This window comes from Anomalospiza imberbis, chromosome 6 (assembly GCF_031753505.1).
Source record: "Anomalospiza imberbis isolate Cuckoo-Finch-1a 21T00152 chromosome 6, ASM3175350v1, whole genome shotgun sequence".
NCBI lineage: Eukaryota > Metazoa > Chordata > Aves > Passeriformes > Viduidae > Anomalospiza > Anomalospiza imberbis.
Genome location: NC_089686.1, coordinates 31,193,662 through 31,221,339, shown reverse-complemented (window position 1 = coordinate 31,221,339; position 27,678 = coordinate 31,193,662). Strand labels below are relative to the sequence as shown.

General features: G+C 36.4%; 1 protein-coding gene across 1 annotated transcript in view; it reads left to right on the top strand.

The window, feature by feature from the left end:
* Nucleotides 1-27,678, top strand: part of RASGRP1 (RAS guanyl releasing protein 1) — a 37,201-nt gene that overhangs the window by 6,735 nt on the left and 2,788 nt on the right. The window contains exons 3-17 of the mRNA XM_068193052.1: nucleotides 9,415-9,512; nucleotides 11,618-11,688; nucleotides 12,770-12,901; nucleotides 13,970-14,123; nucleotides 17,269-17,442; nucleotides 18,175-18,291; nucleotides 19,984-20,259; nucleotides 21,437-21,517; nucleotides 22,175-22,279; nucleotides 23,291-23,400; nucleotides 24,049-24,193; nucleotides 24,893-24,929; nucleotides 25,502-25,648; nucleotides 26,749-26,751; nucleotides 26,860-27,230. Coding sequence (XP_068049153.1) covers nucleotides 9,415-9,512; nucleotides 11,618-11,688; nucleotides 12,770-12,901; nucleotides 13,970-14,123; nucleotides 17,269-17,442; nucleotides 18,175-18,291; nucleotides 19,984-20,259; nucleotides 21,437-21,517; nucleotides 22,175-22,279; nucleotides 23,291-23,400; nucleotides 24,049-24,193; nucleotides 24,893-24,929; nucleotides 25,502-25,648; nucleotides 26,749-26,751; nucleotides 26,860-27,230 — 2,021 coding nt within the window. The remainder of the gene's footprint in view (nucleotides 1-9,414; nucleotides 9,513-11,617; nucleotides 11,689-12,769; nucleotides 12,902-13,969; nucleotides 14,124-17,268; nucleotides 17,443-18,174; nucleotides 18,292-19,983; nucleotides 20,260-21,436; nucleotides 21,518-22,174; nucleotides 22,280-23,290; nucleotides 23,401-24,048; nucleotides 24,194-24,892; nucleotides 24,930-25,501; nucleotides 25,649-26,748; nucleotides 26,752-26,859; nucleotides 27,231-27,678) is intronic.

Here is a 27,678-nt window from a genome sequence, read left to right as displayed (position 1 = left end):
TTAGTTCGGAAGGTGTTACAGATCAGAGAGCAAAAATGTATTAGCAGTGTTCCCTTCACTGTATACCTAATTTGTTAATTTTCTCTGCTGAATGTTTGACATTTATCACCCTAGGCTATCGTCCTGCTACTGTGAACTTGAAGTTCTGAATATGTGTTGTGAAGTCAATTTCTAATCTAGGAAATTTTTTGTTGTAACTTCACAATATGTTAGTGCACAGTAAGAGGTCTCTTTTTCTTTTCTTTGACTATGTCTATTTTTATCTTATAAATCTACTTTTTTTAATCTAGAGTAAAGTTTAAGGGTGCTTATTTTTTTAAACAAACATACCTTTCAAAGATCCAATGAGCTATTTTAACATGCATTCAAGCTCATAAACCATGTAGGGTCAGAGGGCCTTTTCCTTGCCCACACAAAGCATTTGTTTAAATTGTTTTTACAAGTTGCAATCAGGACAACATGTGTCTTCAACATGGTGCCAATTTGATATCTCCTTGTTATGTCTGTAGTAAAGTCCTGAAATGTCACCTAGAATTACCTAGCAAACAATTGCAAGAGTGCACTTGAAAGCCATCATTTATTCAAACATGTCTTGCTAATAAAATCTGAGGATCATTTAAAAGCTGAGAATTCTGTAAGAGCTCAAGATGTTATTGTTGTGAAGGAGTTTTTGTCCTTAACCTCTCAGTACAAGATCTTACTCTTTGCCTCTTAGATTTGAGTGCTGGAAGTATGTTTATTGTACCATATGGATGACCTATGCTTATCCTACAGTTCAGACACTTTAGTTTAAAAGAAATCAAGAAGTATCATCTTCAAATGCATGTCACAGTACAGTGTTCCCTGTGTTTGGTTTCTTTAAAGAGATGTAAGTAAAGGGCTTTAGGAAAGCAACAAAAATATTTCTGCTACCATGTAGCATAATTCCATGTGAAATCTCATCCACGAAAAACTGTTTGCAATGGAGCTACTTGTTTATACATATATGTCAGTTTTAACCCATGGAGGACTTAAAGGAAGTGGAAAATTACAACTTCAAAGATTAGCAATGCTCTTAATAGAATTTATGTGAAACTAATGCAATTTGCAACTTCTAATGGCCATAGCAGTCACAGTCAGCTAGGTCTAGGAGTAGGTTTGTGATGTTAAGTTGTTCTGCAGTGTTTGATCCATGCTAAACTAGCTTGTTGCCTCGTTGCCTCAACGTGTAATAAAGTGACATGTTTATAAACAAACCTTAGAAACACTGGAAACTACATCCAGACTAATTTGGATGAAAGATGCCATGGAAGTATTTTGATAGAAACCAAAAATCTCACAAAGGTGTTGGTGCTGGTGGCCTCTTAGGTATAAACTACCTAAAAGGAAATCATACTTCACATTTTCTGGAATAAAAAATAACTACTTTATTGAGTTGTGTAGTTATGTGGACTGGTAATGTTTTTATATTGCTCATATCAATATAATACAAAAAATATATTGAGACTTAGGAATTCTTTGAGAGTCATACATATTGCATCCATCTTACACACAACAAAGCAGGCAAGTTAGAGTTCCCTCTTTAGAGCTGTATGCATTTTCTCCTCTAAAATACAGAAAAAATGAAAACTATCCCATTTTTCCCATATCAGTTATCTGGAAAAACTCACTCTACTTTGAACACAAACACATTCTTCCAGTCTAGTTCAAACATACAATTAACTGCTAAAACAATCACAGTTCAATTACTGTGTTTATCCTTTTATCATATTTACTATATAACAAATTCTTATATAGAATTCTGATTCAAAGGCAATAAATTCTTTCAAGGCATATACACACCCACAGAATGCAGCTATGGCCATTTGCTTTTTTCCTCTCTGGTTTGCCTGAACAATCATTTGGTTTTGTCTCATGCTGCACAAACTTGCAGGGTTCTTATCCCTTGCTCTTGAAGCCTGGGCAGAATGTTGAGGTCTCCAATCCCCCACGCCCAAAAGTAGTTAAGTTTTATTCACGATGCTGTTCTGTGTGAAAATGCTGTTGATCGTTGTGTGTTAAGTAATCTGAGTGCTATTTGGTCAAATACAGTGCAGAAACCTTACTATTGCTTGGCAACAGAAACTATGTTAATGATCAATTAATGACATTGTGGGAACAGAAGTGTCATTACTGCTCTGTAGAATGCATGACATTGTGGGAAGAGAAAAGTAGTTACTGCTCTGGAGAATTCTAAGTGCTGTTTAGCTAACTATTAAAGTTAATTGTGGTTGTACCAAAATGAAAATGATTTCTTTTTTAACCTGATGTCTGTGAAAAAATTTTCCTAAAGAGAAGGAACTTTAGATATTTATATATATATATATATATAAAATATAGTTCTATTTAGCAAATTTGACTTTACTTTTTTTCAATATAATTTTCCAAAGTCAAGAAGTATGTAATAAAACAAAATGAAGAAAACTTAGACTTTCTTCTTTATAAAGCAGTCTCTTATTTACTTGTATTTACTACAGGGTTTTGACTGCAAGTTCTATCTTCATGCATCTAAATATAACTTCAAGAAAAATCAGTATAACTATTATTTAGCAATGCAAAATATTCTAATTGCCCATCACCAACCAGCAGATACCCAGACAGTTCCCAAGCAACAGCAGCCCTGACAAACTTGCAGCCTGTTTTTAAATGCTAAGCATTACATGCTATGACCTGAAATATCTCTTTGGTCAGCTGGGGTCAGCTGTTCTGGCTGTCCTCCTCCCAGCCTCCTCACTGCTGGGGCAGTGGGAGAAGGCATCCCCATGCTGGGTTACAGGTTAGTTCGCCATAGTCTGTAAACCCCAGTTCCAGAAGTATACCTAGAAGTTAAAGCAAAGACTAGGAAGCTTAGGTACATAAGTGGAATGATAAGTGAGGAGTATTCAAGCAGGATTAGAGCTGGAGCATGCAGCACTAATGAAAATCGAGGTCAGGAAGTGGGACCCAAGGGATCTGCAACTTCTTCAAGCCCTTGAGGGGCAAGCAGCTTGGTGTCTACTAGGCTGTTGCAGTCTGAACCTTTGGGTGGGACAGGCTTCATGCTTCCTTGGATGTGATGACTAACTGCCCCAGGATCAATCATGCCCTCGGAGGGAAGCCTGTTGTAAAACACTGCAGAGTAAGGGTTAAGCTCACATCTGAGTTCAGTGGTCAGACAGGGACACTGGCCTCAGAAGTTCCTGGTTCTGTTCTGGGAGTCTGTTTTTTCCTATCCATCAGTGCCTATGCTAGCACAGCTGTGTTGCCGAGCATTGCACTTTAATTATTCAGGAGTTGCCTGCAGCTCAAAAAATTCACATGGCTCCAGCATCATGACTTAAAGCTTTGGAAAAAGTCTTGAATGCTCAAATTATGTTTTGTAGGCTTTAGAGAAAAAGAGCATTTAATTAAAAAGTTTGCATCTAAATTTACTAAAATCAATATTTTAAATATTCTGTAGAAGGATATGTGGTGTGCATCCATGTGTGCAAACTTTTTGTCTTCTTCTGTGTACCTCAACTGAATTTCCAAGGCTAATGGAATGCTTTTTACCCACATTGCATTTGGTTTCTCTCAAAGTACATTTTAATTTCTGAAAATCATCCCATTTCCCTTTGACAAAAGCTTTTATCTCCTTGTTTTCATTTCAAAGAATTACCTACCTAGAGCTCTTTCTGCAAGATGTAGCTTTCCAAAAGCTGTTTCTGAGATAGGGTAATGGTTTTCCCTAGAGATTTCTCTCCCGCAATGTTCCCTACCTTCACACAAAACAGTCTCATTATTCTTTTTGGATGCATATTATCCTCACTTTTGTCTTGAATATCTCTGCATTGTTTATGAGTATTTGGAGGAACAGGAGTGGGTTCCCTCCTCCTCTATTCTGTAGGGAGTTTAAAGGGAGTAGACTTGAAGAAACACCAGTTTTACAGGGTCTCTTCCAACATTTTTGTTAACTTGGCTCAGAGAGCTTTTGGTGCAGGATTGATCACAAAGTAGGGCAGAAAATACTGATTTCTTCTAAGTTTAGTTTTGTAGTTTTTCTTCCTAAGGTCAATTTCATGTGTAAACAAATTTAAGTAAAACTCAATAGTTGCAAGCTTGTATGGACAATAAGCCAATTTAAAAAGACGCAAACAAACGAACCCAAAACTTTGGTGCAATTCCCTGAGTTTTTTGGTGCTGTCTGCTACACATCATGTAACTCTTGTGGCATGAGGGGGAATGTCATCATCTTGTACAGAATTAAATGTAAGCTGGAGAGCTCAGTAGTCCACCTGCTTTCTGCTGCAGCTAAAACTAAAAAATGCATTCTATTACCTAATTACTGTGTCATCTTTGCAAGGACATTCTTATTAAGTTATATAGTTATATAGTTATTAAGTTATAATAATAAGTTATATTATTTCTGAAATATATAAAGCACTTAAGATAATGATTTGAAGTGAAGAAAAATTCACTAAGGATAAGTACAAAGTACTACTTGAGTAATCAGTTGTAAAACAGTATGGTCAAGTCCTTCATATACAGCATGTCTGCAGAAAAGGATCTCATTGTGAAGATAGACTTTAAAACTGAAAATTGTATTAATTACAATAATAATATTGTATCACTGCAGAAACTCTGAGTGTGTGCATAGAGGAATGTACATACTTTCATATTTTCTGTATGAAAACATACATTTACTTACATTAAAATGTAGGTGTATGTAAAGATATTATGTGAAGGATATTAAGAGTGCTAAGATATAAAGATATTATGTGAAGGATAGTAAGAGTGCTAACTCTGGTGCTAAGATTTCCCCTGTAGTATACTATATTCAGGTTTTCTTTTTAATGGTGCGAGCTACAAAGGGTTCAGAAAACAACATCAAAGTTGACCAGAGAGCTAGAAAACCTTGCTTCTGAGGAATAAAAAAATGACAAATTTGGTATTCCTTAGCTCATAAAATAGATGAAGGATGCAACCAACCCTTAAACAGAGAAAATACATTGTTAAGAAAAAGAAGATTTTTTTCCGTCTGCTGGAGTCTGGGCTTAAGCAGCCCAAGTTAGCTGAAATATCTGATTAGACAGAAAGGAGAACTCTTAAATGATAGAGAAACTCAAGCACTGGAATAAGACACCTACAAAACCTGTGAAGTCCTCATAACTGTAGAATTTTAAGAACAAATTAAACTGGTTCTGAAGCATGATTTTGGAAAGCTATTTCTGTATTGGAGCAACAGAATACAAGATATTGGCTCCTAGGCCTGATATCTGCCATCAACTAAGTATTCAGCTGTCATTAAAAAATTAGTTTAAGTTAAATCTGCTTGCTGACCCTCAATAATGTTGTCATAACTGATAAGGAGAATGGTGGCTTCTTGTGAATCAGATTTTGGACAAATGTATTCAATTTAATGAAGAGAGTTAAATGACTAGCTCTGTACAGGGCATCAAGTTCCAACACAGAAGTAGTAAGCCTGGAGTAAGAAGGCTGCTATGGGTTGCCTAAGTGTTAAGCTGAAGGGGAACAGACTGTTTCCTGTTTGTAAAGGGAATTTCCAGGGAGTATCTGTAAAATACTAATTAAATATTTTATTTAATTTTTGGTTGCTTCTAGCTTTTTAAAGTTATCTTGCAGTACTGCACCTCGCATGTGGGGCAGATGCATTGACTTATGGCTGTTTCGTTTCAGTCACTAAACTCTACCATGTACTTCCACATGTATCTGCATATTTCTTACATGTCTGTGTTATATCAAGGTCTTTGAAACCTTGAGACCTTAAGAACATAAGTTCCCTCAGTTTTTAGATCACATGTTGACTTAATAATCTTTGCAGACATTTATAGCACCATCCCCACACCATGTTCTTTAAACTACTAGAAAAAAATTGCAGAAGTCCTGAAGAATTCTATGTGGCACATCAGAATAGCAACCCACGACTTTCAGCTTTGCACTTAACTTCTGGCAATTGCTTGATACTTCCTTGCACTCCGTTGTTTTTGGTGCTACATTTTGATAACCACTGGAAGACTTAAGGGAGTTTACAAGAAGTTATTCGTGTTCTTAGTAGCTTAGTCACTGATCATGTGATGTCAGTGCTCTGTGATTCACTTCTGATTCATTTCAAATTGTACTCTAGGTGATACAGTTGGAACCTGCTTATGAAATAAAGATGGTGCTTATGAAATAAAGACCTCTTAGACCTAGAAAAGCTAACTTCTCTTTCCTGCAAATTTCAGTTTGGTTAAGACATCCTTGGCATTCTTATTACTGCCTTATCATTGCATTCATGCATCAGAGGGAAGGTCTCAGTACAGCCATCTTCTCTACTGAACATATTCTTTCTGTTAAGTATATTTACCACAGGCTTGTGGTCATCAGGATCTGGTGAAAAGCAGGTAGTTTGCTCTTGAAGCCTTACTGACTTTTGAGTAATTTGTTTCTCTAAAGCATTCAAGGACCTAGAGATGCTTAAGCTATTTCTAAATCTCAGATTACGAGTCACTCCTTGGATCTTGGATCATGCAGTAGACTGGCTGATGGGCCTAATTTAGAAGGTTCTTACCCTTGTTTGTTCTGAGTCTCGCATAAGAAATGGAACTTTTGTAATTGTAGTTATTAGTGGCTTTATGCTACTACATGGATCATAAAGTACTTATTAATTGTCATTGTGCTTTGACTCATGGAGTTAAATGCTGGAAAAGTATATTCAACTTCTGCTTTTTTTGTTTCAGAGTATATTTACTAAAAATCTGAATACAATAAGGGGATTTACAGGAGGAAAACATGCAACAAATAATCAGTTGGTTATTTGTATTTTGCTGCAGTGACACAAAGCTAAGGCTTATGCAGTAATTTGCAGCTTTTTTTTAATGTAAGTTGACTAACTGAAACACACCCATCCCACTTTAGTTAGTATTCACTCAGTGGTTTTGCTTGGTAGGCCGTGTGGTTAGAAGCAGGTATACAAACGGAAATGAAAAGGAGTTTTAAAACAAACTGCTGGGGGTTCAGGAGAATGCTGCAGAGGCAGCTTGCAGCACAGTCAGGACAGCCCTCTTACTGGCATTTGCACATTTGCATTTGCACAAAGATGCTTTACCATTGTGAATTGTGGGCTGGTACAGTTACATGCAGGCTTGCTGTTCAGTGCTCAACACCACTGGGAACATTTAGATTTCTTTTTGCAGAGTATTTATTTTGTTTTTTAAGCCATCACAAACACAATGGGGGTTTTTTTTGTGAAGGTGAGACTTTCAGTTGGATGAGAGAACAGATAGCCCCAAACCTAGTATTGCTTTAATGTGTGCAAAATAATAACATGCCATTGTAATGAAGTGTATCTCTGTTGCAAGATAATTAGGTCTGGATGTGGTGAAGCATAAATGCACTTTCATTATGCAGGAAAACACCATAAATGTGTTGACTTAATGACTTATAGTAGGCAGAATATACTGTTTTCGCTCTACCTTTGTGACATGAAAAAACTAAATGGAAGAGAGACCTTCTAGAAAACAAAAATTCATAATGGGAACCTGTGGCCAAGTGATACCTGTGTTATGTCATAGCAGAGGATTTTGCACACAATGAAATGCACACAATGCACAGAATGCACACAATGAAAGTGCTAAGGGAGAGAGAGTGTTATTTTTTGTCTTTGTTGTCTGGAAATGATCTGTATTGAGCACTTACAAGAAGCTGCATATTCTTATAGAGTATGTGTGAACATATCCACTTGGCTTCCAAGTTAAGCATATATGGGACTGTTTTCCTGATTCAACAGGAGCTAGTGGATGGAGCTTCTGGCAGAACACCAAGTTTTGTCAAAGGAAGAAAACAGATACAGACTTCTGTGTGTAAGGCCTAAAATAATTTTACTCTTCATGAAGACTCTCTAAGGGTACGCACTCAAGTGCCAAATGCTAAAGGCCTGATTAAGTATTTATTCTTGATGTCCCAGGCTTCCTCTGCAAATTTCCCACTTCTCTAGCTGAATAACTTGCTGGTTTGCCCTCAGCGCTCATGCTGTAATAGCTAGGCAGTTTATATCTCAGACGATATATTATATCCATCAGTATTCTTTCAGTAAGGAAGTATATCCTTCAGTAAGGAATGAAATTATGTGTGAACACAAACAAGGAACGTGTAAACTTTGGTTCATGCTGTAAAACAGAACTTGTAGCATAAGCCAAAAGGCAGATCAAGAACTTCCTGTTACTTGGAGTCTATACTGCTCTCATTCATGGGCTGTAGGACAGGCAGGCTTTCCCCTTGACCATATCACTGAAGGTGGATACATTTGGTATCTTCCTGTAGAAGAGCATGGAAATTCTCGTCCAGTAACTAATGTGGATTATCTTGTTTTGCAAATGGGCTATGTTTAATGTTCCATTTTGGTGATGTGCAAATTCATATGCTGGAAATCTGCTGTTTCACATCCCTCTTCTATTTTGCCATGTTGTGCTTTGCTTCTCTATCTTGTTCCTGCTACTGCTTTTTAAAGAGATAACTACATTTATTCCCATAGAGGTTAATCTATTTAAAATTATTCAAGAAGATACATTTTCTTTTGTATTTGAAAGGGCGTCAAATTCCAATTCAAGCTAGTTAGGTTCTGTTATGACTGGCTGTGGGAGAACCTTGTCAGTTAATATTTACAAACACTTTCACTACTGTTTGTTGCAGAAGTGGAAACTTTTTAAAGTGTTCTGCTACATTTCATGCCCTTGGTCTTTTTGACATATGGAAAAAAAAAAAAAACACAAGAAGACAGATGTAGTCTAAAGCCCTTCCTCTGCTGAAATCCCTGTAATGCATAGTTCAAGTTGATGTGCAGTGCATTTAGGTCCACCACAGGGAGTATGCACAGATTAACCTCTGGGTTTCTTGCATACGTTGTATCTCATTCCGTGTACATCTGTGATCCTGTTCTGTGTGTGCACTTTAGTGTTATGGCTCACCATAAAAGGCTCACAAACACTTGAGAATATTGCTGTTCTGTTTGATAAGTGTAGTCATACCAATGACTGGCTGAGATGGGTCAGTAACTGAACTACTTTGCTCTGCAGTTCAATGATTTGTTTCCAAGTTTATATTCATATGCCTAAAAGCATTTAAGTGCATTGCTGGGCTTAGATCATTATGTATAATTATCTGGGTATTTTGATTACTCTTGAGACACATCTGCTTTTTTGTTTACCTTTTTTTTCTTAGTTTTTAAGGGTCTTCCAAACACAGTAGTAAAATATAGTAGTTGTTGTATGGCTCTCACCAGAAAAATGATGCACTCCTTACATTAGTAAATTACTGCTATCTTTGAAATAGCATACATGAACAGACCTGATTAGAATTAGGATTCTGAAAAAGCCTGTTGCAAATTGCTTATGAAGGTATAGCAATATTTCAGTATGAATTATCCTTTTTGTTTTTCAGATTTAGAAGGAAATGCATGTCAAAACAACCAGCTGCTAAAAATAATTCTGGCCATGCATCAGTTTTTCATCTCCTCTGCAGACATGCTTCAGAAACTCGTTGATCTATATCCTTTGTAATCTTCACCTGCTTTTAAGGTAACTTGATAGCCTGACAAGTTTGAGATGGTAAGTAGAGGATATTTAATCTATGGGTGTATTAGTATCCCACTAATTAAACTGTATACTTGTTCTTTACAGTTTTTGGTTGTATGGTGTGCTTTTGTTTGGTTTAGGGTTGGCGTTTTTTGTTTGTCGGGTTTACCTTGTTATACACAGAGGAAAAGATGAAACTTGAAGTCAGGTTTTAAGTAGGATAAATCACCCTCTGTTGGCTGTGGAGGGAATATCTAGCAGGTGTTAGATGAATGTAGGCACCTCAATTAGGTACTGTGAACCTGAGCCTAAGTTTCAAATCTATTTCTCTCTCTGTCCACGATCAAGTCAAAGAGCAAAGAACAAAACTGTATCATCAGGGTGTGAAAATTTTCAATTAAAATGATTTCTCTCACACATGCTCAAAATTGCTGAAATAAATCATAAGCTTTTCCTTTCTATTTGTTCCCATTTTGAGTTGACTGTCTGGACTCATACGTGTGTTTCTGGCTCACAAGATTTTTCACAATGTAGCTACTAGATCATATTCACAATACTAGCCTTTCTTTGGAATTTTTAATTGTGGATTATGTTACCTGTCTTCTTAGCTTTACAAAATGTTTACTCCTAATTAGATGAGCACAGTACAGGATGGAGACCTGTCATGCTAAGAATCTCCATCCAATTTTGGTACAATTCAATTCAATAATCTCTTATTTCCTCAGACTCTCTATCTTCCAGGCATTTACAAGCAGCATCCTTGACAACAGAGCTTTACTAGAGCATTGACTGTCTGTCTGTAGCAGGACTGTTCTGCTGCTTCTCTAATGGCAGGTGTTGGATCAAGTGTGCTAAGCTACAGCTGTGGTGTAGTGTTGCATTTTACTTAGGCTCCTGAGCTCTTGGAAAATGGAACAAATCAGTTCTTGCATTTTCGTTCTGAGATGGAACGTTTTCTACAACCAGAAAAGCAATTCCAAGTTTCATTAGACTTGCATATTTTGCAAGCTTGGTTTTTAACTCTGTGTGTAGCTCCCTGTAAAGACATTGAAAGTTAAAGACAGTTTTGAATGGATCAGATAGTCTGGGCTCTTGTATTTTGCAAAACTTTGCAAGTGTTCCAGTTGCACCATTTCCCATTCCCTAAATTATGGGAGTGATTTCAGGTGGTTACAAGTTCTTTGTAAGTCATCTAATTCTAGTCATTCAGAGAGGGGCCCTTAAAAATATTTGGGAACTTACTCAGACTTCACCAGTTCTGTAGTCAGCGTAGTGTAAGCATGCTGAAAGGGTGGATGGCGTGTCCCCTCAGCTGTGGTAGATTTAGGCTGCAGTTAATTGCGATCAGATTGTGAGTGGATCCACAAGGTATTTCATTAAATTATGGTTTTTAGGCCTGAAAATATGTGTGTCATCTCCATCAGAAGAATCAAGATATGCATAATACGTTTTTCAAAATGTATTTTCCATTACTTCAACAGACATTGGCTACAATATCAAAACATGTTTTAATGAGCTAATAGACTAAAAATACTGTTGTTTCTTTCAGTTGCCAGAGCAATTTAAATGAAAACTGTAGCTAGAAAGGTGAGGTTACTATGGAGAGGCATTTACTTTTTTTTCTGCCATTGCCTAAAACTGGTTATGTTTAAAAGAAAAAAGCTTTTTTTTATTTTATCTCCAGTGAATTAGCTGAAAAGTATTGCTTCATAAATGCATTGATTGATAAATTTGGTATGAACATTTCAAATTTTAATGACTTGTGTCAGTGCACAAGTTTTATGAGAAAATGTGAGGCATGTTGCAAAGAAACATGTAGAAAAAAGAATCCCTTCACTGGTTAACACTACTCAGTACTCTGGCAGCAGCATCAATATTACTCATAGTAGTCATAGTTGCAATAAACTTTGGTAAAAACTTTGGGATATACATTGTTTATACTTACATAAAACCCTAATCTGATACAATATTTGCCATCAGCAGGATGATTGTTATTGCTTACAGGTTGGGAAGTATCAAGCATGTTACATTTTACATCATATGTGAATGGATGTGGTTTGCCTTAACAGTTTTCTACCTATCTTAATGCTTTAGAAAATAACTCTTCCATGCTGTGTGTGAAGATCTGCTATTTTGTGAGGTAAGTATATTCGTGGCTGGTTGCTATTAGTCGTTAGTCTGCAGTTGTCCATGTGACAAATATGAATATGTTTTTGCATGTCTGAAATTGACATTAAAAAGAGAAACAGGTATTCTGCTTCCACTTTTCAATATTTACTTTAGCAGCTCTACACAAAAAGGTCCAATTGGCTTTTAGCAGATCTCTTTAAATCAGTGCAAGAGCTGTCAGGTCACAATTTTGAACTGAGTCTATTTGAATCTGTATCTTAAACATCTTTGAAAATTGACAGTCCTCAGGAAATGATAGAAGTGTGTCTAATATCATTATATAGGTCTATTAAAAATTAAGTGGGATATTGCAGATATTTTTATACTAAGAAAAGCTCTATTGCATTTGGTAGGTAACTCTCCTTAGTAATTCTACTTGCAAAGGTCCTGGAACACTCTAATTTTTACCTATTAAGTATAATAAAGTTTGATATCTCAGTTTAGAGAAAACAGAAGAGAGGGAAAATATTCAGCTCTAATAGATTGAGGATACTGCTTTTTTCACAAAGGGGCAAGTTATTAGTAACAAGAAAGTAGAATTTGTTTTGAATTATGATGATCTTATTATCTCAGGGCAGATTATTATTGGTTATGTCAGCATGCTTTAGTACTGTGCGAGATCTGGTAACATTTTTGCTTCCAGGCAAATTAATTCATACATACGTGCATCCATAAGAATGTGCATTTCCATTTTTCCAACAAGCACAGGTTTTTACATGTATAGCGCTGGGTACTGCGTCTGTCTGGGATGGAGTTAACTTTCTTCATAGCAGCCTCTATAATGCTGTGTGTTGAATCTGTGAGTAAAACTCAGCATTATTTTACCTCTTGCTGAACAGTGATGGCACAGCATCAATGCCTTCTGTTTCACATCTGCTCCTGCCAGAGTGTGGGCTGGAGGTGAGCTTGAGGCTGGGACACAGCTGGAACAGCTGACCTGAACTGACCAAAGGAACATTCCACAAGCCATATAGGGTCATACTAAATTTCAGCCTAACTAAATCAAAACCTTTTTTTTTTTTTTTCGTGTGTGTGTGTTTTAATTTTAATAGGTATTGGATTACAGAATTCTGGATTATGTTCAAAATGGACTCTAAACTATCCACAGCTATGGAGGAATTTCAAGAAGTGGTTCGAGCTAATGGTGAGGAGTTACATTGTCGTCTAATTGACACATCTCAAATGTGAGTGTCAAAGTCTCAATATTCTTGGAAAACAAACTTTTGCTCTGAATTTCCTTAATCGAATAAAATGTCTCTCATAAGTCATATGTTAGCTATCCTTACAAGAATTTATACTTCATTACAGATGAAATATACATTATCTAGTGGAACATAATGACTTTCAGGAATGACTTAGATTGGATTTAGCTGCCGTGTAGACTTTGAGCTGATTCTCTGTGACAGCTAGGTTTTACCTTGTCCAGGGAACTTAGAAAATTTGTAGATGCCTAATGGTTTTGCAAGATCACTTGAAATCACTGAAAAAGAGAATAAAATTTGATTGAATAACAGATGAGGTAAAAAAAGTGTGTTTATATTTTAGCAACAAAGGTAAGTGAGGATATGGTTTATTAAGTTGTCAGACTCTTGATATTGTTTAGATGAATTTGGTTATAAAATACTTGTTGTAACAAGAATAAATCCTAAAGCTGTACATCACAGTTCTTTCTTGGGAAGACATGCTTGCCTGTTACATGAGAGTGAGATAGTTCTGTGGAGCAGTACAACTGACAAAACAAGTGTCAGTTTGTACTTTGGAAATGCACAGGCTAAAGCAGAGCAGAATTTAGCATACATTTTGGATCTGGTTATGAAAGAGGATATTTAGCATTTCAAATTGAAATAAATTTTATTACTCTATGGGTCAATAGCAAAGAGGGACAGTTCATACTCAGAGGTTGCTCAAGGAAATCTGAGGATTATTTAATGGAGGAGCGCTGGATGTGTTCAGTGAAGACAAAGTTACAGATAGCTATTCTGAAAATGTAGAACTGTTTGCAGCAATTATATGGACTCTCATGCTGTTTAGTAAGACAGTTGTATTGTATTTAAAGTGCTACATCAATACAATAAAGACTAACAAAAATATTTTGTCATATAATCTCTAATGCATGAAAGGAGTTTCCTGTTTTGAAATTCAAATAATTCATTTTACTGGAGTAAGGCATGAAAACAATGTTACCTCTGACTTAGGGAAAGAGGAAAATTTTGCTCTTAAGTAAATAACTTGGAGTAATTATGTTTTAAAAGAAATTCTAGGGATTGGTCTAGAAAGCTGACACAGCGTGTAAAGGCCAACACCAGTAAGAAACGGAAAGTCTCACTTCTTTTTGATCACCTTGAGCCAGAAGAGCTGTCAGACCACCTTACCTATCTTGAGTTTAAGTCTTTCAGAAGAATATCAGTAAGTTATTTTTATTTATTTATGTGATTATTTATTTATATTAAGCAAATATGGGAAAGACAGGAAATATGGCAAAGGGGTGGTAGTACAAGATTAACTCTGCCATACAAGATGTTGGACATGCTGAGTCTGTTTCCAGACTCTTTTATTTTACTAGTATTGAAGGTGGCCAGTGTAACTTAGATTCTGAGTAACTACCCTTCTGCTACAAGCATATGAGAGTGAGAGAATGAACCTCAACTGTGGGAGAGCTGGGGCAAGATCAGTTGGAAGGAAGAGGAGAAAACCTTTCAAAGAAGCTCGTTTTGTTAGAACAAGGGATGGCATTGGGCGCAAGAACAGGCAGCATCCTTTGACTCAAATCAGTAATCGGGCTGAAATGGGATGAAGGAAACTTGGAATATTCTCTTAAGAGTACTAACCTTATGTAGTGAACAGTGCAGCAATCCTGTGCAGTGATTAATGGACTGCACTGAAGATGGCCACTGGACTCTGCTTGCCTTTTTGATTGTGCATAACAAAATAAAGACCAGAGATAAGGAAGCACTTTAGAAAATACCATTTTTAATGTAAGGGGGTTAAACATATTTTATTATTCAAGCTTTCATATACACAAACAATTTTTAAGGATTTATCTTAAGATTTTTTTCTTTCCTTTTGTTTATTTCCTCAGTAATTTTTGTAGCTGATAAAACGCAAACTTCCCTGTGCACCTTGGCTTTACTTGCATCATTGTATGCTACAACATTGCCTCTTTTCAAACCTGATACAGTTTACACATGGAAAAGTGAATGTTAGGGACCAAAATCTATGAGGGTTGCAAAGTCTGTGTGATAATAAGACTGAAAGCAAAGTGGTTTTTTCAGTGGTTTTTTTTTTTTTTTTTTGCTGTTGCTTGTTATTTAGTTGTTTTTGGTGGGTTTTTTGGTAACACTACAATATGAAGCTGAACCTTGACAAGAAAAGGGGCTCTCACTAAATGGTGGAAGATTTCACAGTAGTGTTTCCATGTACTTTGTTTTGAGCTGACAGTACGTGACTCTGTGTTTTGCGTTAAACTCAAAAAGCTGTAGAACTGAAGTCATGCACAGATTGCTGCCTGTAGGCAGTAATAATATGCAAAGCTTATATAACTTACCATTTTCAAAACCTCTGTGCAGATGTAAGGTAATTAATGAGTATAACAAGTATGGTTTTAGTCAGAGTGTCAGATGTGTCATGGAGTTCCAACAGTTACATACATGTATACATTTTATGTGCAGGGTACCTGCATATGTTTTTGTGTAAATTGAGCTTACCAAGACTTCGGGTCAGAAAATAATATGTAATTAATAATTAGTTTTATTAATTAAATATTTGCAGAATATGTTCATGATGTGCTAAGCTGCATAAACCTTTCATTATTCTAATATGGCATCATAAGCCAGGAGAAAGATTGAAAATGACCAGCTGTGTTATTAGTCCCTGGAATAACCATTTAAAGGCTTGGGCATTTGAAAGTCAGAAGGGAATATTTGATCACATACACAGCATACAGCAAAATCTTCCATGAGATACCATCCATCTTGCAGCAAATTAAAATGCAAGGAGTGGTGTTCACAGAGTAATGACTGGAGGTATGCTGATGCTTGGAAAGTATTTTAATCTCTAGCCATAAAGTACAGGGAGGCCACAGTCTTTTGTAAGAATCTGGATTCTGGATTCCTGTTGAAGCTCTTAAGTTAGTCATCACAATAACAGACTCTTGTAATATTTAAATAGCTAAACTACTTTAGCATATATGCCACTAACAAGCTTATTGTAGTTGACCTCAATAAATTTGCGTACCACACTTAATTCAAAACTTTCAAGAAGCATTTTAGAGATTAATTTATTCAGCATTAAAAAAAAACAAAAAACTTTTCCGAAGGAGATGACTGCTGAGAAAAAAAATAATCTGATTCATAGTTGTACTGGAACTTCTGTGAAGTTCATAATTATGTAGTCAGATGTTTAAAAATTATCTATCTGTATAGAGTAGTTGCTTTAATTTCAAAAAGTCCAGCCAAACCTGGCTGGGTTCAAAATTCAAAGAGTAATTGTAATGTAAGTACTATGTAATTTCAGAGACAGCTCTACTTATTACTAATATTTCTTCAATTTTTGATTTAATAAGGACAAACCTAGAGGTGTCTGCTGTCATCTTCTTTTAAAGTGCTAATAATTCTTATTAAATAGATGGAAATAATTTATGAAGTTGCAAGAAAGTGAGAGAGGGAGAGTAAGAAACAAACAACAGCCTGACCTTTGCTTAAAGATCAGTGCTATTCCACATATTCCTGTGGAAAGGAATGTATGTCTCTTACAGCTGTGAGTGTTTTTGGTGAGATGTTAGTGGTCATAGTAAAGAATGGATGTAAAAATCCCATGATTTTTTGATCCAAGATTTTTTTTAATCTGATGATTCAAATTTTTGTTTATTTTTGTTAATGGATAAATCATCAGAATGGATAAAGATTGCATCAACAAAAGCAAATTATTTCTTCTCTTTAATCTTAATCTAAGGATGGCTTTAAAAAAGTGTGTTACAGGTATCTACTGAAAAATTTTAGATTGTCTTGATTAAATAAGAGAATCTCACAAGCTGTATTAAAAGTATTAAGGAATCTGCAGCCCTCACTCTTAATGGTCTTATCTCAGTTTCATATTAAACCCATTGAACTTGCTTTTTGTATTGGTGTAGCTTAATTCAGAAGTGTGCCCCAGCTACAGAATACATAAACTGAACATTGAACTCCCTTAAACTATTACTGACTTATTAGATTACAATTTAAGTTCTGTTTAACCTTCCCAATAGAAGTCAATGAATCTATGAAGCCACTGAGGCTGGGAGGAAAGCCCCAATTCTACTCCTGGGATTTATAGGAGCCAAGACTTCTGAGATATGGCAAAAAGAAGCTTTCAGTTAATTCAATTAGTGGAAGCCCCTGCTTTGAACTTAACAAAGCTTTTACAGCTTTTACAAAGGAAAGATTTCAGTTTTATGGATAGTTCAAGTATAAAAGACATAGTTTATATTTCATTTGCAAAGCAGACCTCTGTCCACACACAGATCATGAGGCATATGAAACTACAAGAATTTTCATTTAAGCTTTTTTTGTTTAAGTTCTCAGATTATCAGAACTACATTGTGAATAGTTGTGTGAAAGAGAACCCAACAATGGAAAGATCAATTTCTCTTTGCAATGGTATCTCTCAGTGGGTGCAGCTAATGGTTCTCAGCAGACCAACACCACAGCTTCGGGCTGAAGTGTTCATCAAGTTTATTCATGTTGCACAGGTCAGTTAAAATCTAGCATGTTTGGTGTTTATTTTGTCTTTCTCTGATGCAGCCCTTTTTTCTGCTCTTCACATCCTACTACTGTAGGGTGAGCTGGGAGTGTTGGCACTGGTCTCCCGGTCCATACACAGCACATGTGCATTTGTGTGACTGTGCTGTCTTACCAAGTGTTCAGATATTAGAGTGCCACAGCACCAGGACTTTCTCATGTTCTTTCTGAAGAAATTATTTTCACTGTAAAACTAGGCTTGCTTTTGAATCAGCATGTGAGATTCCCAGCTGTGGCTGTGAAGCTTTCCAAAACATGAGCAACTCTCATGGCTTTGGCTGTAATTAGAAGCATTCCACCAGAAACGCTTTTCTGGGCAAAAGGAGAGCTATGGTCCTATTTGTATTCTTTGCATGCTAATTAAACTGCAGTCATAACCAAGGTAATAGGCAGTGTTTCTTACTTGTGGTAGACTGTGGGAAGAGGGGGAAGTACTGAGGAGGTACTTTGAAGACTTACTGTAGCTGAAAATTTAATATTTGATTTAATAACGTTAGAGGAAGTTCATGTTACACCCAGTAAAATCACAACTCGTCACCAAAATACATGAAGTCAAATGGCACAAACTTGTAAGACTTTGGAGGAAGACAATAGAGAAAATTAAAATTTGGATGTGCACATTGAACAACCTGAACCTTTAAATTATACTGTTTGGGTTTTTTTTTTTTTTTTTATAAACACAGAAGCTCCACCAGCTGCAGAATTTCAACACATTAATGGCAGTGATAGGAGGTCTCTGTCACAGTTCCATTTCAAGGCTCAAGGAAACAAGCTCATGTGTTCCTCATGATGTAATTAAGGTTAGTATTGCTTCTCTAAGTTTTACAAATAAGGGAACCTTTAACTTTTTTTGTCACTGCACACACTAAAATTAACCCTTCTTTGTTGGATAAGATGGAAAGACAGAACAAAAATTTCTTTCGTTTTGAAAGGTTTTTATTTATTATTTCATCTCTACATCACCAGTTACTCCTACAATTCTTGGAACCCCACCTTTCCTCAAGACTTGTATAGATTCTCTATGTTTTCTCCTTTAATCTCAGATGTGATGAGCTGCATTTTCATTTACATGCAGTAGTACAGAATAATATTCAAACATGAAAACAGAGAATTGGATCCTTGAACACTTGACAACAAAACTATTATCTTCTGTAGTAACATAGATCATCCTTAATCTGTAAAATGCTAGCACAGAACTCTGCACTTTGAGCGAAAGGACTGATTTTGTTCATCTGATCTTTCCATTTGGCAGGTTTTATTTAATTTAGACTTGAACAAATTTAGCCACATAGTATGGTGGACTGTTTGGAATCTATTTTAATTTCCAGTTAAATTCTTGTGAAATTCCAGTGAAAGCTATTAAAAAGGGAAGGAAGGCATAATTTTTTAGCAATGCTTCTTAAGCATTCATGTGGCTTCTTAAGAGAATAAGATACTTTCATCTTTTTGGGCCTGAAAGAGTCCATGAAGGTGTCTAATGAGCCTGTTTTGATGACAGTATGATCAACCTAAATGAACAGTGCATACTTTGAGTAAAGACCTGAAGTGTGACCTCGCACTGGAAATGGTTACAGCTATCAAGATCTATAAAATTAGTTAGAAAACTAATTTTAGAAACATGTTTTTCAAATTTTGTCATTTTAAGGACTGCATGTGTGCATATCATTTAAATAACTTTTTGTTTCAAGATATTGTATGCAGGTGCTAATAGAAAGCAGGAAATAAAAGGCTGGTAATTATTGACTTGAAAACACACTTTGAGGTTTAACTTCATCTAACAGTTAGTAAAGGTTACAAATGGAGAACTTTGACAGGAATTTCCCTGAGAAAACGTTAGTCCATTGATTTTATTATGTTAATAAGTCAGCTTTTTACCTGTATAATTTTAAACAAGGGAAATATTTATACTGCTAGGCTGAAGATTAATTTGGCCTTTAAAAAACCCAAGATACTGTTTCTAATTCATTTCCATGCAAGAAAATGTTCTTAAAAAGACAGGTATGCTGCCTTGAACCATAGTATGACTTCTGATCACACCACGATGGGATCATGGCACAGCACAGGGTTTCACTTCCAGGACATCTCCAGCAATTCCAGCTGGTCTCCTGAAAGTCAGAGAATGCATTCCACATTTTAATGTGAAGATGACTGTTCTTATGAATGTCAGAGAACTTGTGCTATACTTACACATTGCCTGCATACAGACCCCCCTGATTCGAGAGAATCATATTTCTTTTCATTTAACTAAATGGGGAGTGTAAGGAGACCAGCATTATAGATTAGATTATATATTAACCATCTATAATTACATAATAGCACCTAATTTATGGGTATAGAAAATCTAGAATACCTAGATTTCATTTGAAGTTTTACAATTTTTTTCAAGAGTTGTGAGTAAATTCCTTAACAATAACATGGGAAGTTCTTGTTCTGTATGACAAAAATAGAAACAGTAACCAGCACTGATTTTTTTGTTTTCTTTTTATTTTTAGGTGTTTAATGAAATGACAGAATTGCTTTCGTCTTACAGAAATTATGATAGTTACCGACGTGCCTATAATGAGTGCAGTAACTTTAAGATCCCAATCCTTGGGGTCCACCTGAAAGACTTGATATCCCTTTATGAGGGCATGCCAGACTACTTGGAGGACAAAAAAATTAATGTATACAAACTATATTCTCTCTATAACCACATAGATGAGCTGATACAACTCCAGGAAATGCCACTTCCCCTGGAGGCTAATATGGACCTTGTTCACTTGCTTACAGTAAGTGTGTTAGATAAGATAAATACATCCAATTAAAAATGTCATATACCTATCAAATAACTAAAAAGAGAATTAAATTAATGAATTAATTATGAATACTTAAGATCGTATTTTTTTCCCCAAAGGGTAAATGCATAGGAATAGAAGAGAAAAGATTGGTGATGATTTATGTGGCAGCAAGGGTAGAAGTGCCAGTTCAGCAATATGCTTCAAATTATTTCTATAAGGGAAGGAAATGTTTATTTCTGCTTCACTGTATTACTCTCTGTACTGTCAGTAAGGAAGATTCCTTGTGCTGAGAACAAAATCACACAAAAGTTCAGTCCCTCAAGATACTGCATTTCTAACCAAGTCTCTTCTGGTACTTAAGAAACTGTCTGACATAAACATTAATCAAATATAGTTGATGTATTTCAGTCCCAGTCCTATCTAGTCAATGCCATGCTACTTAAAAATGGATACTACCTAGGACATTGTTAAAACTATCGTTTTGGCTTCTCCTAGTAAGTTAAAATACTACCTTCTATTAAAAGAGTAAATCTTCCTTGCTTGTTTCTCAGTTTTGTTTGGCCTTAACAAGTATCTCATCTTGGAAAAACCAGATAGTCTGCTTCCACTTTCTGGTTACAAGCCCTGTTTCAGGAAAAAGCTAATAGATAAAAATGCTTATGTGCCTGAGGTTATTTGTTCTGTCTGGGACCACCTTTGTGTGAGATTAAGCACACATGCCCAGAGCCTGAAATACAGCTATGTGAAATGGTGAACTTTTTACTTCTTCCTGTAATTTGTTTTAAATGTTTTGCTTGAAATTATTCTAAGTATATTTTTCTTCTAAATAATGTTTTATAAAAACAGCTATTACAGTTATGTAGAACTTTGGTCATAATTTCATGCAGGTATATATGACAGGATATAAATGAGAAGAAATACTTCTTTTCAATGCAGGAGCTTCTGAACTCCCAATACTCCATGCTCCAGGTTTCCAAATAATGGCAATAACAGTCTGTAATGTAGAATTGGACACATTTCTAATCGACCTGTGCAGCTCAAGTTCATTTTTTTCTAGGTGTAATCTAAATAACAAAATAATGCACCAGAAAATATGAGTGCACTCCAGCAGCACATTTATAAAGTAGTAGTGACTGTTCTGGGATTAAACTAATGTGTTTGTTTTCAGCTGTCCCTTGATCTTTACTACACAGAAGATGAAATTTATGAACTTTCGTATGCACGAGAGCCACGAAGTCACCGAGCTGCTGTAAGGGCCTTTACAGATTCTTAACAAAAGGAGGGCTTTTATGAGTGATTGTATTTTAAAACCAGGATTTTTTAAAAGAACTTTTTATCTCCTGCATTCAATTTATTATTTTATTATATGCTAAATTGAAAACACTTTAGCTTTGTACACTGAGTGAAATCTATTAAAACACAAATTGTTTTGTTGATGATGAAGTCTAAGATAGAATATATGGCAGAGTTTGCACCATATCAAGTTTTATAATATGAACACAAAGATAAATGAAGTTGCTGTGTAGAGACATGACATCAGTCTTAATCTTGGCAGTTGATACTTTTTTCAACTTTATTCAAATGGAGAATTCTTATATAGTTCAAATGATGAAAGCCATGAGTGTTATGTGGTAGTTTTGTTCCTGTTTTATTAATATGGAAAAGATGGTGATTTTACAGGGCTGTCAGTGAACTGTGACAATTTAAGGAATGACTGCTCTTTTGAACAATTCAAGAAGGAGCTTAAGCACCATGTAATTATCAAAAGAATGATGTTGGGTCCAGCAGGTCATTTCTGCAATCCTGTGTCACATAGTCCACTGTCACCAATGGAAGAAGTGTAATACTGAAAATCTTTCCATGTGGTACTAATGTGGTAATTCCTTTTTTTTTTTTTTTATTTTAGCCTATGACACCTTCCAAACCACCAGTAGTTGCAGACTGGGCCTCAGGAGTGGCCCCAAAGCCTGATCCAAAAACCATCAGCAAACACGTTCAGAGGATGGTAGATGTAAGTAAGGTTGGCCGGTGTATTTCATATTATTGTAAATGTTTATAGCCTTAATCTCAGGGCATGAGGAAATATAGGAATGGGACTTCTGTCCTCACAAACAGATACTTTCACCTACCTGTAAATAGCAGCAGCAGCAGCAGCTGTGAGGCACGGATGGAAATTCCTTCAGTGGGTAAATGGCCAGCAGGAGGTGTGAATGCTGGTTTGTGTACTTGCAGAGTCACACTTTCAGGGAGCCAGGGAGTCCATTTCTACCAGGGTCTCCAACATCATCTTACTGATGCAGTCTGACAGGAGGCCCTCAGTGGCTTTGTTACAAGCAGCAATTGCTTTTTCTTTTTCTTTTGGGTCCCCTGCTTTATGGGAAACTACTAAGTAAGGTAATTGATTCCAAAAATGATAGAGGTAGAGATGTAAATAGTTCATCTTTGCTTGCCTGCTTCATCTTTTTTCTTTCCAAGCACTTTTAATATTGTGAGCTATCCTTTGATACACGCTGTTTTGGAATATATTTCTAAATTTATTCTGGATGTGCTCCTTGCCTTATGGCCAGTGACAAACAGTAATACATTCCACAAGTGGAAACAGGTGTCTGCCTGACAATTCTGTCCTATAACTGATTTTCTCATAACACCGACCTGATAAAATAAGCTACGCAGCTACACTGATTTGGCTACAGAAACCACCACTGAGAGCACTAATTGAGAGCATTAGTACAAGGTGTATATGTGAGCCTGGACAGAATGGTCTGAAAGCAGAAGTAAAAAACAGTGTCATTGTGTTGTGAAGCTTTTAGTCCAGCCTGTGTTGGCTTACCTATGTTTTGCTGCAGATCAAGAAATCATAATGCTTTTTTAGTCTCAAGCAAAAAATGCAATTAGACTGTTGCACTGTTTAATAGCCATTGGGAGAAGATGGGAGATGAAATCCATAAATAATGTGGAGGCTTTCTGAAATGGTAATTCAGACCATCCTCATTATAAACTATTATGCTTTTCCCTCGTGCAGTCTGTCTTCAAAAATTATGACCATGATCAGGACGGATACATTTCCCAGGAAGAATTTGAAAAGATTGCTGCCAGTTTCCCATTCTCATTTTGTGTAATGGCTAAGGACTGGTGAGTACCTGCTTAGCAACTTTGTAGCGTCTGTTTTGGAAGAGATTTAGGGGGGTTTGTGTTTAAATTGTATTTTATCATTAGGGTGTTAAAAGCATCCTCTTCAGGCACAGACAGAAGTGAAAACATAACTGACAAAAACAACTTCTAAATGTGTTGTAAATGACATCTTCATTGGGCTTACAGCAGTGGTATCCAAGCTTGTTTAGAAGGAAAAACAGACAATAGAAAAATAGCAATTTTTCAAATTACATCCAGTATATACTACTGAAGAATTTTCCTATGATAAAGCTGTCGCTTAAAAATAGAGAATTGGCAAATATATATTTTAATAAAATCAGGAACATTTTTCTTGACATATTGGAGCATGGAAAAGTACAGTAGTGATTTTTCAGAGGTTTACTATGAAGTAGTTTTGAGGTTGCATCACATATGCGGATATTCCATTTATCCTGTCAGTCTGCAGTTTAAATGTGTAGATAAGCTTCTGTATACTTTGGAAGCAATTGGCAAGATTACTGAGATAATTTTAGCTTTTTGTGCATTAAACCTCTGCTATTATAAAATGTGAAGAAAAATATGTTTAATTCTCCTTATGCAGTTAACAAAATCTATGTCTCACAAACAATTTTTCTTGTTTATTTCCAGGGAAGGTCTGATTAGCAGGGATGAAATAACAGCTTACTTTATGAGGGCTAGCTCAATCTATTCCAAATTAGGACTTGGCTTTGCTCACAACTTCCAAGAGACCACTTACTTAAGGCCCACTTTCTGCGACAACTGTGCTGGATTTGTAAGCTTACTTTTTAGTAAATTATATTAACTTCCTTTGGAATTATGCCTTTTTTATCTCATAATTGCCTTGTGTCATATACAGAAATGGATCTATATAAAATATCAGTTAACACCAGACTTCTGCCTCTCTAGATGTTTAAGGTGCCCTTTACTCCCCTCTTGGCAGTGCCAGTATGTTTAAACATGGTTCATACTTTGTGGGGTTTGCTTATGTCACCAAAAACAGTCTCAGGCAAGACTTCCAAATGCAGAGCCTTCTGCTTCTCGGGGCTGCTAGGATTCATGTCCTGATACAGACATCACATGCCTCTGCCTGTGGCACGGAAGGTTTAATAAAACTGACTGTCCTACCAATCTTTCGTTCAGCTGAGATCAGACAAGGGTGCTGAGACAAGAATTCTCCATCTACTCCAGCTCCACAGCTTCTCGAGGAGCTGCCACATCTGCTGATGTATTCAGTAGACTAGCTCAAGATATGTTGTTTGTCATTGAGACACATAAAATATTCTATTTACCTTATGCTAAAGGGGTAAATAGTTCCATTTGGCATTATGATTAGAAGTCTAGGAAAACAAGATATGCTGCAAATGCTCAGATCTTAGAAAAGAGTGGAGCTTTTAGTGTATTTTTTATCTGGGGTTATCAAGCATGCAGAGAAACATATTAATATGTAGGCTTTTGTTTGTTTGAATTTCAGCTATGGGGAGTCATTAAACAAGGATACAGATGCAAAGGTAAAGTACTTTATACTTTGTTAATTTTAATCCATAATTGATAGGGAATAACAAAAACCTGTGATCATCCTGAGATCCATGGCTACATCTACTGACCCATTTGAGGTCCTACCAGGGAGGACAAGACTGATTCAAGAGTAGTATGACAGATAGAAGAAATGCAGAGATGAAAGAACTTGTAACTGACAGCTCTAATGCTTGAATGACTGAATTCAGAGGGTTTGGGAAAAGTCCCTTGGACACAAACATCACCATTCTGTGAATATTGTGCAGCACATTCCTAACATCTATTTTGCAGTTTTCTTCCTCATACAGGTATTAGCTTTCTCTGCAGCTCCTACAGTCAGAGTACTTTTGTGACTGAATGGTGCCTTCTTGTACTTTCATAATGGAAAGGAGTTTTAGGCATGTATAGCAAAGGGATGTTGTTTTAGAGATGTATGTTGTTACAGGTAATGCACGTAGAGAACACCAAAGAAGGCTTTTTGCCTCCCAGGAAGGCAGTAGTGTCAGAGCTACCTTAGATACTACACCAGAGCCACTGAATCACATGAACGTTGTTTTGTTTACAGACTGTGGGATGAACTGTCACAAGCAATGCAAAGACCTGGTTGTGATAGAATGCAAGAGAAGACCCAAAACTTCAGTTACAGACAGCAGCCCAACATCTGCTCTTGCTTCAAGCCTCTGCCCAGTAGGAGTTAAAGAACAATTCCATGGTGAGAAAATATCAAAATATGCAGATAATCTTTCCTTTCTTTGCTCCTTTTTCTTTTAAAGCTGTTGTAAAGCATCCTTTTAGGTTTTGTCAGTTAACTGCAGTGTTTTATCTACAGAGAAACTAGAAACAGGCGTATATTACCTTGTATCAAATAACACCATGCCTGCTCTAGACTGAGGATACACTCCCTTTCCAGGAGATCTCTTGTCACACTACACAATGTATGGTGCTCAAATTCCACCAAAAAATGAGTAAAGCTTCTGCCAGACTCTCATGAGAGCTAGATGCCATGTGACATGAAGAGCTAACAAGCTTCCTTAATTCTCTCACCTTGTAACAAGCAAGTCTTGATTTTTAGCAAGTTGTAACACTGATTACTGCACTGTTACAATTCAAATTTTAATGTGGAGTTTATAGACTGTTTTCCTATGTATCTGTGTGGTAGGAAAACCAACAGCTAATTGTCTTTATTTTTTCCACTTCAGTAGCTGAATCTCTAACTCCTGTCCGTCTTCCACAGAATTGGAAATAAAAAATCTACGCCTCTCTGTTCTTTTCTCCTTATATCAAACAAACTGTATAAAATTTTCTTACTGTGTATTACTGTGTAGGCTTCCAAAGAAGGAATGTTGTCCTTGAAAAAAACCAGGCTACTTCTGTTTTTATTTCGATTTTGATGTTCCAACTCTTTGCATATTCACTTTCTTTGAATTTCTTTCCTGCTCTTTGCCTGTATTTAATGTTCTTCAAATCTGCTTCCTGCCACTTTGATTATCAGTCCTTTGTGTTACATTTAAAACTCATACTGTTGGATTCCACCTTAGGCTTCCTATTAGCACACATGTAGAGCTCAATGCAGCCCATTTCTCTTGATACTATGTGCATCTGTGTGACAGTGTCTGAAATGACTGCAGCACTACGTAATAACCACCTCTAACCCCTATCAAAGTTTTTCTCAAGCTGACCTTGATGCCACACCTGTTTTCTTCTTACTGATCCATATTTGTGTTACTGAAACAGGGCTAAGAGCTGTTTCAAGGGACACAACACTGAGAAACTTCTAATGACACCTATTTTGGAGAGCAATGAATGTAAAAGTCAGTAAGGAATGAATGTTTTATTTATTAAAATCATGTTTAACTACAACGCCTCCTGTTTCTCCTTTTCTTGGAGAAGATCTTACCTTAATCTACCATATATATTTTAAAGGACAAGAAGGATCATTCACCTTTCCTAATGGAGAAGTAGTAGAGCACAGTGAAGACAGCAAGGATCGAACCATTATGCTCATGGGTTCCTCAGCTCAGAAAATCTCAGTGAGACTGAAACCAGCTGTGATTCATAAAAGTACACAGACTGATCCTGTACTGCTGGCTGGTGATGTATCTCGTAAGCGGAGAGAGAAGAAAGAACACAAGATGCCAGAAAATCCTTATCTCCAGGCAGCTCCAGCATCCACGTTTCCAAGCCCAATCCTAGGCCGCAGAAAGGCATTTGTTAAATGGGAAAACAAGGACTCCAGCCAGAAAATGAAGGAGGAGCATCACAGCTGTAAACCCTCATACCAGGAACTTGAGCAGGTACATACATGATGGAACAAATTCTGTTTTACACAACAGTACGGTCAAGTGGTTGATGTGTGGGGGAGTGGCTGGGTGGAAAGGTGTCACTTTAATCACTCCAGTGATTGCAAATTTAATTGCAATTAAACAATCCATGAATGACATCATAAAGTCTTAGCCACTTTAACTTCCAGAAATGCTTCATTTAAATGCTAAATTTTAGTGCTGTTATAGGGCTTTGAAGACATTGTTATGATCACACTGATCCCTGTCAGCTCTAGAATGTGAACATAATCCAATCACTCAGGGCAGAATGTTACTTCATAAAATGAGGAACATAGTTCTGAATTTCTTCCTGATTTTGGTGGCTTCTGCTCCCCCAAGTGACAGAATATATGGGGCTGAGAGGGTAGGGAGCTCTGCTTTTGTTCCACTGATAAGTGTAAGCACCACCAAGAAATTTTGC